This window comes from Nesoenas mayeri, assembly GCF_963082525.1.
Source record: "Nesoenas mayeri genome assembly, chromosome: 19".
Taxonomy (NCBI): Eukaryota; Metazoa; Chordata; class Aves; order Columbiformes; family Columbidae; genus Nesoenas; species Nesoenas mayeri.
The window spans coordinates 10,282,546-10,296,287 of NC_137568.1; the positions used below are offsets into that span (position 1 = coordinate 10,282,546).

General features: G+C 39.9%; 1 protein-coding gene across 1 annotated transcript in view; it reads left to right on the forward strand.

The window, feature by feature from the left end:
* CEP112 (centrosomal protein 112) overlaps positions 1-13,742 on the forward strand; it is a gene marked incomplete at both ends in the record, with an annotated part of 144,138 nt that overhangs the window by 85,186 nt on the left and 45,210 nt on the right. The window contains one exon of the mRNA XM_080356772.1: positions 3,167-3,397. Coding sequence (XP_080212898.1) covers positions 3,167-3,397 — 231 coding nt within the window. The remainder of the gene's footprint in view (positions 1-3,166; positions 3,398-13,742) is intronic.

The following is a 13,742-nucleotide window of genomic DNA, read 5'->3' on the forward strand; positions in this document are numbered from 1 at the left end:
CTGTAGAACCACTACAAACATCTGTGTTCTTTGGAAAAAAAGAAGATATAAATCTCTTTGATTTCATTTACTTGTACCCACACAACCAAAATAAGGACTATAACATTTTGATCCCCAAAAAAAGGCAGCAAGTAGCAGTAAAATTCTGGACTTATTGTGTACTGTGAAGTTTTAATTTCTTATGTTTAAGCCTTATGTTTGGCACAAGAGTAATTTGCTCTGATCAAGCGTTTAAGATGTGTATTTCTCACAGCAGCTCTTCACAGAATCACACAGAATCCCAGAATGTCAGGGGTTGGAAGGGCCCTGGAAAGCTCATCCAGTGCAATCCCCCCATGGAGCAGGAACACCCAGATGAGGTTACACAGGAAGGTGTCCAGGCGGGTTGGAATGTCTGCACAGAAGGAGACTCCACAATCCCCTGGGCAGCCTGGGCCAGGCTCTGCCACCCTCACCAGGAAGAAGTTTCTTCTCTTATTTAAGTGGAACCTCTTGTGTTCCAATTTGAACCCCTTACCCCTTGTCCTATCACTGGTTGTCACCAGAAGAGCCTGGCTCCATCCTCCTGACACTCACCCTTTCCATATTGATCCCCATGAATGAGTCCCCCCTCAGCCTCCTCTTGTCCAGCTCCAGAGCCCCAGCTCCCTCAGCCTTTCCTCATGCGGGAGATGCTCCATTCAGTTCTACAAACAACCCAAGCCAGCATTGTGCTTTCAGATCTCAGGCATGAGACGTGAGACTCTTTCATTGCATCTTTTGGTATGTCTTTTTTTCGCAGAATCATTAAGAAAAGACAATTGCTCTGAAGTTTTATATTTCATGAATTTTTCACAGCTGAGAATTATGTCTTTTTTTTTCTCTAGTAGTGCCAATTTGCCTACGTTTAAGTCTAGCAACAGTTTATTAAACCTGGTGTATGGAATAGCAGGGTCTCGGTGATGGGAAGTTTGGGATTCATTGCCTTCAGCACTTTGCAGGTTCATGTGTCACACAAAGTTGTCTCGAGCAGCAAGTTGTTCGCTCCTAAGCTGCTTCTGCCAGGGACCTTGTTTATGGGAAAAAATAATCTGGCTGTGAGAACTAGACTTATTTTCAAGTAATTGACAAGAGCTGTGTCTGTGATCCCCAATATAAGCTTTTTCCAGTCACTTTGCGGAGATTAGATGTCTCTTAACATCATCTTACTAGCAGTGAAGTTGCTCCGAAAGAACTCCTTTAATCATATTAGTTTCGCTGCCATCACCCCGTCTTCAGATTCTTTCTTCTTGCCTAATAGAACCAAATCTGCTTTTACCATCTATTAGGCCCAACATTAATGCTCCTTTGCATATTAATTACTGTTACTTTACCTATAACATTCACCCCACTATCTTTTGGCTCCCCAGTTTGGAATCTGAGGGTTTGGAGCTGTTACATTTTCCATGTGGCAGTAGAAAACACCGTCTTGTGCTACTTGGTTTTCTAATGGCTTTGTATAAGAATTATTGACTATAGAACAAAGTGAAGCAGGAAGACATGACAGTTAAGTCGGGAATTCACCCGGTCTCTATTTTGGCTTGTAATATGATTTATGAATGAATTTTCCCTGCATTGTAAGAAGTTAGCCTTGGCTCCTTATCCTAAGTATTTTATCAAATTTTTTAGGAATCTTCTAAGCAATCTAATATCTATATATATGGGGCATGGCAGAAAGTTTAAGGAAGTTTTCTATTTTAAAAAAGGAAGAAAAAGAAAAGAGGAAAGTAGTAGTGGAGGGGGAATGAGCTCTCAGAAAGAGTTCTCCCAAATTATAAGATAATTGCTACTATTCCATGCAGGACTGGCATTGGAATGGCTATTAAAAAACCTAAATGCTACTACGTGTGTCAGTTTAGAACTCAGACCGGATCATCCTATAGAAATTGCAGCTCTATAGCATTTCTTTGGTTACGTAAAAGCCAGTTGGGCTAACATTTTGTATGATCTGGGGGTGAAATTATTTTCCCAAAGAATTATAAAAGTACATTGTAGATTATAATTATATACTAAAATGAACTTTGCATTTTAGTCTGTGTAATTACGTACTGAAATGTACTTTACATTTTTAGTCTGTCTACAGATTTAAAAAAATAAACGTGTAGAGGAAAAGATCAGGAAAGGAAGGAAAGGATCTAGTGCAGATTACGCTATATGAAACATATGTTTGAGATAATGCTAATATAGCTGAAATATGCGGCCTGTGTTATACTTCTGTATACAAAAGATGTGCTCATTCCGTCTCCACGCATACACACAGAAAATTTTACCTTTGACATAGTAGGGAATAATGCCAGTGAGTAATTAAGAAAGCATGGAAGCAAAAGTCAGTGTTGTGATAAATTCCAATATGGTTAAGGTTATTTAATACGTGTTACAGCTGTGATAGGGGAAGGTTTGAGGGGAGACGACGTGTCTTTTATTACACTGTGTAGTTCAAATAGTTTGCAAAAAAAGGCAAACTTTCAAGCCTCCATTTTTCTCTCTCAGATCACAGTATTTATAACAATCCGTCTTGGGGTATTAATGTGCAAGGCGATGTTTCTGAGAGTCATTCGCTTCCCAACTGTGGTCAGAAATGAATATTTCTTTTTCAAAGATTTGTAGTAATGTCGTTCTCCGTGACTGCAAATAGACAGGTTAGCTGAACACAGGCAGTGTATTAAAAATGTCTGAAGAAGCAACATAGGAGTTGGAGAGAGATCAGTTCGGAGCTCTAGAAGCAGTAACTGGCATTCCAGGGCAATGGAGTCTTAAAATACACGGTAATATTCATCAGATTTTCTTACAAAACCTTCAATAAGCTTCAACTGAGGGACAGAGAGTTTGAGTTTGCTTCCTTCCCCAGCTAACAGCCTGAGAATCACAGAATCACAGAATTGGCTGGGTTGGAAAAGACCTCAGAGATCATTGAGTCCAACCCTTGGTCCAACTCTAGTCTGTTTACTAGATCATGGCACTAAGTGCCATGTCCAATCTCAGCTTAAAAACCTCCAGGGACGGCGAGTCCAACACCTCCCTGGGGGTTCATTCCAATGCCTGACCACTCTCTCTGTAAAGAATTTCTTTCTAATATCCAGCCTAAATTGGTTTTTGTATAGTGATATATATATATATATGTATATATATAATTTGTTCTTGATTTCAGGTAATCTGTGAGATGGAGCAGCAGCTGCAGCAGCTGCGGGAGGAGCTGGCGCAGGTGAAGGCGCAGCGGAAGCAGCAGCTGCTGGAGCTGCGGCGTCAGTGGGAAGAGGACAAGCAGCGGGCGGCTCGGGACCACGAGGCCGTGGTGAAGAAGCTGAAGGTGGAGGCAGAGAAGATGACGTTCGACCTGAAAAAGATCCATACGGCGGAAGCAGAGAAGGCCTTGGACAAGGTAAGAGGATCGCGTGGGGCCGCGGCGCGGCCAGAGGGGAGCAGTCGCCCCAAAAGGCAGATGAGAAAAGGTTCGCTGAGGAAAAATGTTTAGGGGTTACTAGAATTAAAAAGAACCAAATGTATGGTGTAGATCGGGCTTTGGGTGCCAGGGTCACGGCACGGGAAGGCTGATCACTTCTGCTCTGTTGGAATAGAGTAGAAAGGGCGGTTCTGCCTAACCAAGCTTTTTCTCCTTTAGAAAGAGAGAAAGTTCTTAAGGAGGAAAAAGTTCAGGCTAAAACTGCAAGGAAATTGGGTCTAGTTGCTAACAATGGGTGGTCTACTTTTGCCTGTGAGCGAGGACTCTGTGAAAGGCTTGGAAATAGGAATTAATGTTTCATATCCATCAATGCTTCCCTCCCCACCCTGTTCGTTGGGGTCACTGCTGGCTCATCGGCGCTTGCTGAGCATCCCCGTGTCTCCAATTCAAGTATTTCACCACATTGGGGATGATATCAGCGAAAACGTGTGACTTTTCTTTCAAAAGCTAAACTAAAAAACCCCTACTTAATATTTATGGTAGACGCCGTGTGTATATGTAAGCAGATAGTTGTTGAAGTATCTATTATACGCTTTAATGTAATAAATCATACATTTTATTGCAAAGTGATGTACAGTGGCACAAATTAACAGTCTGCATATACTGTTTGAACAGCCTTTGTGAGAAGTGACATTTCATTTACCTGCGTCAGGTTCTTGGTCTGTAATTTTAAACAGCGTTCGGAGGATTATGTTGGAAATCAGCCAGGCTGAAGCCATTAAAATGGCTCTGATCAACAATTCAGAATCTTCTCTGAATGTAAGGAAAGCTCCGCTTGGCATAATTATTTAAAGCCAAGGTCACAGAAAGTATTTAAACCTTTGAAATTCATCATTAAAGGATTAATTTTAACTCAGGAAGACATTGTCATTTTTGCTTAAAAATGGAATTTGAATCTCAATTCTTTTCTTTCTTTGATCTTTTTTTACATGTGTAGTATAGCAAAAGAAAAGTTAACTTCTTTACATCCTCAAATTAAAGTTACAAATAATCCTTCACAGGGCAATATCTTTAATAGTCTTGAATTGTCATTTCTGTCAGAAATGCTATTTTTTTAATTTGTGGGATTTTTTCTGTTTTTCAGGAAAAAAATTGCTAATTTTAAGCTCTATTAACTGCTATTGAATTTTTTTATTTAACCCACTTCCCTATTTTTACCTCTAATCAGAATTGTTGAATAAAGGATAGGAGGGGGAAACATGTATCTCTGTTGGACTGTCGTTCACAGACATGTGAACACACCTTGTGTTACCTTCAAAACTTCATTTCCCATTCCGCTTCGTTTCTGTCTTCCAAATGTAGAGATGTGGAAATTGGCCACAAAGTCCAAAAGTCAAAGTAGCTTAGAGGGCAAACTCCACTGAAAAGTAGTTACAGTTTGAGCTCAGTTCAAATCTTGATCCCATTAAAGTCCACAGAACTTTGAAGGAGATTTTATCCAAGGGGAAAAGAAAAATAACCCAACATCTTAATTGCGGCGCTGGTCTTGAAACGTGGTTTTAAAAGTCGTCTTATTTTTCTAGCAAATCTCGTTACGTTGAAAATTAGGACAATATGGGAGAAAAATTTGTCCTCTGAATTTACTCTTTTTTCCTGCCAATTCTGTAAAGATTGCTTAAAATCCAAGGGGAAGCCGAATTTCACTCTTTAGGTTTGGAACATCTGAGCGTCCACTTTTTCAGAAGGTCAGTCCATTCCCAAGGGTCTCATTGCTCTGAGGTCTCTTTTGTGAGTAATTCTGATTTCTTTGTGGATCGCATGTATCGCGATGGACTGTTGTTCATGTCAACATGATGAAATACAGAAGAAATTGCTAAGACTCGAATGAAAAGGAATATCTAAGTAAAAATGGGTAGAAGGAGAGATAGGATTCCCATGGTGTTCCCCCCATATTGGAGGAGAGTGAGGAATAGTTTTCATTGCAAGTCCACTGGATGTTGAAATATTTGGTATTTGTAGACGGCTTTTCAATATTTAGGGATACACAATTTACTGAGGTCTTGAATTTTCTGTTGGTTAAAAATCTCAACTTCAAAGACAATACGTTGTTTATTGTAACACTTCATTTGATTCATTTTGTTAGTGATTACAGCATACGATGCCAGAGAGTTGCTCAATAAACGTAGCACGGTAATGTTTCTGAGCCTGTGATTCTAAAAGCAAATATCTTTTGACAGTTATTGTGTCTCCCAGTCTGCAGGGAATGGTAAATGGGAAAATATTTAAGAGGGCGCCAAATGGCACCATGTTACCTGCACTATAGGGAAAATACCAGAACACAGAACCACTGTATCAGGTAAGGATGATGAATTTCAATGTGCTTAAGGTCAGATAAGCCACGCTGGACATAAATCAGACAAAACCTCATAGCATGGAGAATATGAAATTTTGAATTATGTTCTTAGGACTTCAGTACTTTCATAATATCTGTTATCTAACATCAAAATGACCTGAGCACATCTCCAAATTATTTCTTGTCTATTAGTTAAAGAATCTTAAATATAGTTTCAGAACACTTGTATTCAATCATAGTGATTTGGACTTACTTTTAAAGCATAGATTTAATTTGCCTGCACTTGATTATAACAAAAGATTCAAGCGTTTTCTGATGTGATGGTAGTTTGTTTCTTTTTTAATTTGAAGTCATACCTCATTACGATGAAACGAAACATAAACTGTTTAACAAACAAACATATTGGAGATATGTAGGACTGTAATTAGGCTCCGCTAATGACTCATTTTGGCGGTGGGACAGGTGTGCTATAGGTTGCATGAGCAGCAGCCAGCCAGGTGTAAGGGGCTGAGCGTTGTCAGGTTGGCCAGAAGTTGCAGAAGGCAGGAGACAAGCTGCATTTCTAAGCGTGTGCAGATGTGAAGCTTGGCTGCCACCACCGCTTGCAACATTCATCTCTGCTATTTCCTTGGCACAGCGAACGCACGTTCGGAAAGCCTGAGCCCAGCAGATCAGTCGACATGCGAACAATGCTCAAAGGAAGCAACCTTGGAGCACGGAAAATACCTCTTAGAAAGCTCTCTTTGAGCAGCACACATGAGTAAACCGGAGGGGGTTTTTGCCTTTCTGAATAATTTTCAACATTTAGCTTTTCATTGCCTTCTACATTTAAATAGATATGTTGACTCACCCTGTTCAATCTTTATGCAGGTTCCAGGAACACTTAATTCTTTCTCAGTGCTGCTTTTCTTGTGGAGAAGTAATTTACATTTTTGTGTATTGACTGTACTGAGCGCATATGACAGTTGGTTACAGGATGAAGCTGTAGTCAAAAGAAAACAGTTAAACACTTTAATTTCTGGACTTCAGTTCTACTGATTTCAGTCCAGTTGTGAAATGGTTCATTTTGGAGCGATGGGACCCCAGTCTGGCCAGAGCCCTGCAAATCCCGCTCGGAGGGTGTAGCAGTTGGTTGTACTCTGAGATTTCTGTTATTTTAAATAAAAAGTGACATTTGCAGTGTTTTCTAGTCTATACCAGTTACAATCACTCCCCCTGTGTGTGGTGGGAAGTCCACGTAAAACTAAAATGCCCAGGAAATTCAAAGTTTAGGTTTAAATTTAAAAATATATAAATCAGTTAAAAGTATTGTGCGCAGCGTGACTGCTTCCCTAAAATAGAATAACTATTTTATATACAACTTCTGTTGTAATATAATGTTTTTGCAACGAGGCCTTTTTCAAAAATCTGCAGTGTCCTCTAATTGGATGCTTAATTTTTGAACAACTTCTGCTTGCGTATAGTTTGCAAATAAGGTCCTGATAATGGTGGTCTGGTCCTTCCTTTGTCATCAGGCTTAGTGGCGCTGGATGAATTCCCCCGCACGTCCAGCCCCGGGGTGCGGTCCAGGTGGGCATCCTGTCCTACGGCACACGGACGAGTATCTTTAATTCACAATATCTGTTCTGGCACCGTTGCCAAAGCTCATACAGATGATGTCATACTGCTCAGCACTGGTGAAGAAACGGGAGATGAAGAGAAAGAATATGACATCTTCAGAGATGAAAGAGATGCTCTATTAAAAGTATTGAGTTTCCCCTAAGCAGTTATTTCTGCTCATAAAGAAGCCGCATCGCGTGCTTTCCATGAGCTCACGTTGTTGAATCCTGTCTCTCTGGCTCTTGTTCTTCTCTTCCAACTCCATATTTCATTAACTACTAAAAGCGGTTCCATCTTTGCATCTTTGTCTCTAAGACCTGGGACCTGGGCCCATCTTGGGCAGCAATTCTGTAGGTTCCTGCTCAAACTTCTGTGCATGACGGAGTCTTTGATCTGAGTGACACCTTTCACTTCGTTAACGTGAGCGCTAATAGCCACAGTATGGATAGCTTCGTTGGTGGGAGCATCCAGATGAACTATTTTCACACTCATTGCAGCGATATCCTGGTTATTTACATGGGGGCAAATAGGTCAACGGCAAAACGTGGCCCTTGTATTCTTCCCGAGTATAATGATATCATTAAATTGGTATCTAATTATAATGTAGACGTATGTTTTTCTCCTTGCCCAAGGCATTCAGGTTCTCCAGGAGTTATTGTATATGTGGCATTTTTTTAGGCTAAAATTTGTGAAGGTTTGTTTGAATCTGTTACGTAGATTCTTTTGTTTGGGCCTTAGCTATTACGATCTCAAGAGCTTATCATTCTTACCGAGAAGATCTGGATATTACCTGAGTCTCTTAATATTTTTATTGTAATCCAAGATCTATTGTCTATTATATTATCTCTCTATTCCAGTAACATTTTTGTTGGTTTTATGTCGTTGAGTCTGTGTACATTGACTTACATTTGGTTCTTAAACATTTCTGACACTGTGTTAGTGATTCACCAACTAATAGTATTATAAATGAGCATAGAACTTTGGCTTTGTTGGAGAAAATCTGCCAAGAGCCTAGAAGATCAAGAAAAAAGAAAGTTATTTCCAAAAGAAGAAAAGGTTTATATAGGACAATGAGTATATGTTAGCACAAGAAGTACAGATTATTTAATCTGTCTTTATAGTAATTTTGCAGCAACTTTTGCAATAAGATTTTGCTCACAATGAGGGGAGGAAACCGATTTCCTCTCTCCTGTGTTCACTTTTACGCTGCTCCTTCGTATTCCTCCAAAGGAAAAGGAAGAAAGATGATAGTGGACCAGGAACATGGTCGCAGAAATTGCGTCATCCCTTAGGGGAGCCATTTGGAAGAGTCTTCAATCAACAGAGCCAAACATGAAGAAAAATATGGTAGAATAATCTCAGGGATATTTCACTCAGATGAGACGAAACAGAATTTATGGCTCTCTCCCTACAGGAGACATTTCAAAGCAGTAGTCTCCATTATTCACAGAGTTACTCTCCTTCCATCTCCTTTTAAAAAACCCCAACCAACCAACCAACCAAAAAAACCGCCCAAACTGAAAACAGATCTAAGATTTCTACCCATCAACTGTATTTCTAAAGCTGTTCCAGAGATAATCAAGAGTGGTGTGAGTGTCACTATGGGAAAAAATATGCACCCACAATGCTACTTTTTAACGTCTTAATTTGGAGAGGAGATCAAGCACCATGGTGTTTGTATTCACAAATAACACCATAGGGTTAAAAATTAAAACGACTGATGCAGTACTGTTAAGAAATGAGAACCAGACAAGAAGAAGCATAATTGAGCTAAATCATAAATTATGATAAAATACGGAATTAAAACGATAGCTTTCAACAGGGCAAGGCCTGATATAATTAAAATTAGAGCTCTATCATGTGGCCTGTCTTTCAGCACACTTTATTCACTCCTTATCATATCAATTCTAGGTGGATGGTTGGTTGAGAAGTTTGGGGTTTTTTACCCAACTGGTATTAATCTAAGGTATCTGTATAAGAAGTGGTCACAGGTGGGGTTTTTTTGTCTTCTCTGTCTCCTATTTCTTCTCAAGTCTGTGTCCAAACGCCATTTCTAGTTCTGCCTCATTCTCTACTTCTTCTCAATTCTGTAACTTCCAGGGTTTGTAGCCTTTGGTAAGATCAAGACTCATAAAAGAGATGGTGGATGAAGATGGTGGATAAAGCCCCCGATTTTTTTATTTACTGCCCAAGAATCTGGGCGTTGCTGCTGGAAACTAATAAGAGATTGATTTAAAACTGGAGAAAGAAGGAACTTCTCTAAACAAGAGAGAGATAGTGAGCTGCTTGAATTGATTTCCATGGGTGTTGTGGAGGGAGATATTATCAGCGGGTTCAAAAAAGGATTAAACAGTTTTATGAGCAGCATGTTTGTAACCGATCACTGCTGGGAATAAGGAGATTTAATGTTTAATTTCCCCGATATGAGAGCTGCGGGTTGGAGATACAAGGGGCAGGTTTCTCTGCGGGAACATCTGGAGAGGACACTGGGCTTGGTGGCCCATTGGCCTGAGTCTGAGGACATTCCTGATGGTTCAGTAAAACTGATGGTTCAGTCTTAACCTCTCTGGTTACAAAGTGCAGGAAGATTTTTCCAGTGGCAGAAAGACTGTTCAAATTATTTTTTTCAGTAGTTTCCTCGTCCTTTTTCCACAATCCAAACAAACATTAACACGCCAACTTTATCTTGTAATACACAACTGCTTATTATTTTAACTTTATTAAATACTTTATAAAGCCCAATTGAATAATTTCCTCTTTCCTTCCTATTTTTTTTTCGCAATACTGTGTGTCTTGGAGAAGGCTGATTGCATGAGGTACAGTTTTCTCTAATTTACCAGTTTTAATTATCTTTACAACTCAGGGTACATTATAACATAAGGAAAAGCATTGGCTATTCTCCAGTACAGTAGCTGATTGTAACGTGAGATGGCTTTTTTTTAGGAAAAAACAAAAAAAACAAACCTCAGCCACTTCATTCGTATCACAGAATCACAGGATCACAGGGTGTCAGGGGCTGAAGGGACCTGGAAAGCTCATCCAGTGCAATCCCCCCATGGAGCAGGAACACCCAGATGAGGTTACACAGGAAGGTGTCCAGGCGGGTTGGAATGTCTGCAGAGAAGGAGACTCCACAACCCCCCTGGGTAGCCTGGGCCAGGCTCTGACACTCTCACCAGGAAGAAGTTTCTTCTCAAATTTAAGTGGAACCTCCTGTGTTCCAGTTTGAACCCATTACCCCTTGTCCTATCACTGGTTGTCACCGAGAAGAGCCTGGCTCCATCCTCCTGACACTCCCCCTTTAGATATCTGTGAACATGAATGAGTCCCCCCTCAGTGTCCTCTTGTCCAGCTCCAGAGCCCCAGCTCCCTCAGCCTTTCCTCACACGGGAGATGCTCCAAACCAATATAAACATCTTTATTGCATATTTAAATTCTGGCACAATTTGAAGACCTTGTTTATACTTATTTGGTCTTTCTTCATATCTTTGTAATAGAGAAGAGCTGCAGGTGGCTTTATTTTCTGCGCCCTTCACCCCCCTTTTTGGAGGGGAAGCAGTGTTTGGGAAACAGGGAAGGGGTAAAATGGTGTTATTAGTCCTTCAGAGTCTTTAATGTGAAGAAATAGTGTTCCAAAACGACTTGCTTACAGCTGCAGAACATGTCACGGAGCAAAACCCACCTTCATTAAATGAGTGAGAAAGAATTCTAATTGTTTTGAAGTTCTTATGATCAGTCTGCATATGCTTCATTGTAATGTGATACTAAAGTGCCTCAATTATGATTTGTATATTTTGGTGCCAGAAGGTTTTTTTTCTTATGCTAAATTATTAAGTTCTGTCAGCTGCTGGGCTGTCATATAGAGATACAGTAAATCACATTATATTTTGTCATGGATTACACTGAGCAATAAATTTGGGAACAGAGATCAAAGTAGTTTCACAATCACATCTGAGTGTAGGAGGGGTGTTTAACTTGTAGAAAATCTGATTTAGGGGAAACTGTTGCAGTTCTTGTGTGAATTTGAAATGAATTTGGGTGTTTGCTTGAAAATGAATAAGGTACAAATCCCCAAAAGAGTTCTCCTATATTTAGTTCAGAGGAGTTAATTCTGACCTACAGCTGCAGGACGGAGAAGGGATGAATAGTGAAACACTCGGAATGTTGAGAGTCTCGCAATGTCTTATTTATGTTTTTAATTGCTTTCATGATTGAGCACTATATTCCATTCTCCTTTTAATAGGGACTTCGCTGGACTTGTGCGCAGTTACTCATCGGTACAGTAATGCTCGCTGGCTCCGTGAAGCTTTGTTGTATTTAAACCCACACAAAGTAATCCAGCATAATCTTGCTAAGAAACACTGATTGCTTCAGATCATACATTTGTTAGGGGATTTTGTCGTATTTCGAATGTTTATCTTTCCAACTGTAGGAGCTTAACTTTTGTTGGGTTCTCATCTAATGATGTGACTTAGTAATAGCGAGTTAACTTAGTAGTACTGAGGCTGTCCTTTTGTTTCCAGTTTTCCTTCTATTCCATGAAAACAAGATTTGCTCTCAGAATGATACACACACACGATTTTTTTTCTAGTCATTATCTTCTTAACACTTGTTATTGCCACAAAATTCAACTTGAAATGGCAATGGTGAATCTAAAAAACAGAAATTACGTTCTTATCCCTTTATAGTCCTTTAGGAGCCTTATAGTCTCTGCTTGGCAAAAATCAAGGTGCATAAAGTTTGCTGATGTGTAACGATGAAGTGCATGGGTCTGAAAAAAATGGCTGATTTGTGGAATAATCATGTGTTGTAAAGCTCATATTAATTAAGTAGCCTGTAAATGAGTCAAATGATGGGTCAGTGTCACACCCTGGTACCGTTGCCATCTGTGTTGCTTTGACTTGCATCTTCACAGACGTTTAGCAGCCTGTCCCTGGGTTTTCCCAAGTGGCAGCTGTTTGGGTACCAAAAACATCTGGGCCTGAGTGATAGAAGCTTTTCTGTAAACTTCTTTGTATTAGAGTGGGAGAGACTGAGTGCACAACAGCGGGTGAGGTGCCCGGGATTTCTGACGAACAAAGGCAGCTTATAAAGCTCAAACAATTCTCGTTGAGTGTGTGGTTTATTTGTTAAGGCTCTGAAAAGGAAAATGCCACCGCTTTTGATATAATGTCTTAAACCCACTTTTAATAACCCTCTTAATTTCGTTGGGTAGAAAACCAGGAGATACTAAAAATCATAATGCAGGGATGTGCTTGTGCTGTTCCAGATTTAGGTGTGTAACTGTGGGAAAACTGCGTTCAGTGCCCTGATGGGGAGAGCAGTGCAGCCTCAGCATCTTCACCAGGTTTACTCAGTTCATCTTATTTGAGTGTAGAGTGAAAGAAAGGAATGGTGCCGTAATGTGAAACCACCTGTCCGCCAGCTGTTTTGGCAAAATCTCACAGTACATCCTCAGATTAAAGTAAATTCTTTGTCTGTCCTTTAAATGCCTGATGCATCAGTGCTATCTTGTATAAAGCCTGTTTAAGTTATTGAACAATTTCATGTGGCGAGCCTAGACTACTAATCTAGTTTTAAAACCTTGTATTTGTATACAAGGCTTGTATGTTAGGCCATGTTGTGCAGTTGGTTTTAAATAAGGCGCCTGGCTTGCTGCAGTATTGAATAGAAATCAAAATTAGTGAAGCTGGGAAATACCTAAATGCTCCTTAAATCCATTTAGATGAAGCCAGTGACTGTGTAGCAGCGTAAGGTTGGTGCAGCTTTGGCATCAGACCAATCCAGCTGGAGTCACATGGAAGAATTCTTGGAAGAGTCAAATGTCTGTGTTTAATTCCTCTACATAAGTTCAGAATGAACAGAAATAGTCTGTTGGTTTAAATGTAAGGCCTGGAAATCAGTTTTCCTATTGCACAGGGGGTTTTTCAGCAGGCCCCCATTGAGCGCACCATTGCAATGCACCGCAGAAAGGCCATTCTCTTTATAGGTACAGCACCAAATTCGTTTCTATTCAGTCTTGTTTTTTCCCCGATGAAAAGTACCTATAGCACGTGAACGAGAGGGGTTTTTTCCCAAAGATGTATGTTTAAAGAAAAAAAAAAAGAGAGAGAAAAGATTTATAGACCTACAAAAAGTAGAACGTAAAAGAGAATATTAATGGGATTTGTGGGTATGACAGATTGGGATTTCTATAATTCATTTTCAAACCCCTTGAAGTCATTTGGTACTTGACTAATTATTCTGTTAACATCGATTTGGATAGGGAACTATTTTTAATGGTCTTTTGGGTGTCTCAAATTACGTATTTGAGCTGTTACGTGATTTTCACTGTTCCGTGGAGACTCGGTTTGTGTGTAACTGGTTGGTGGG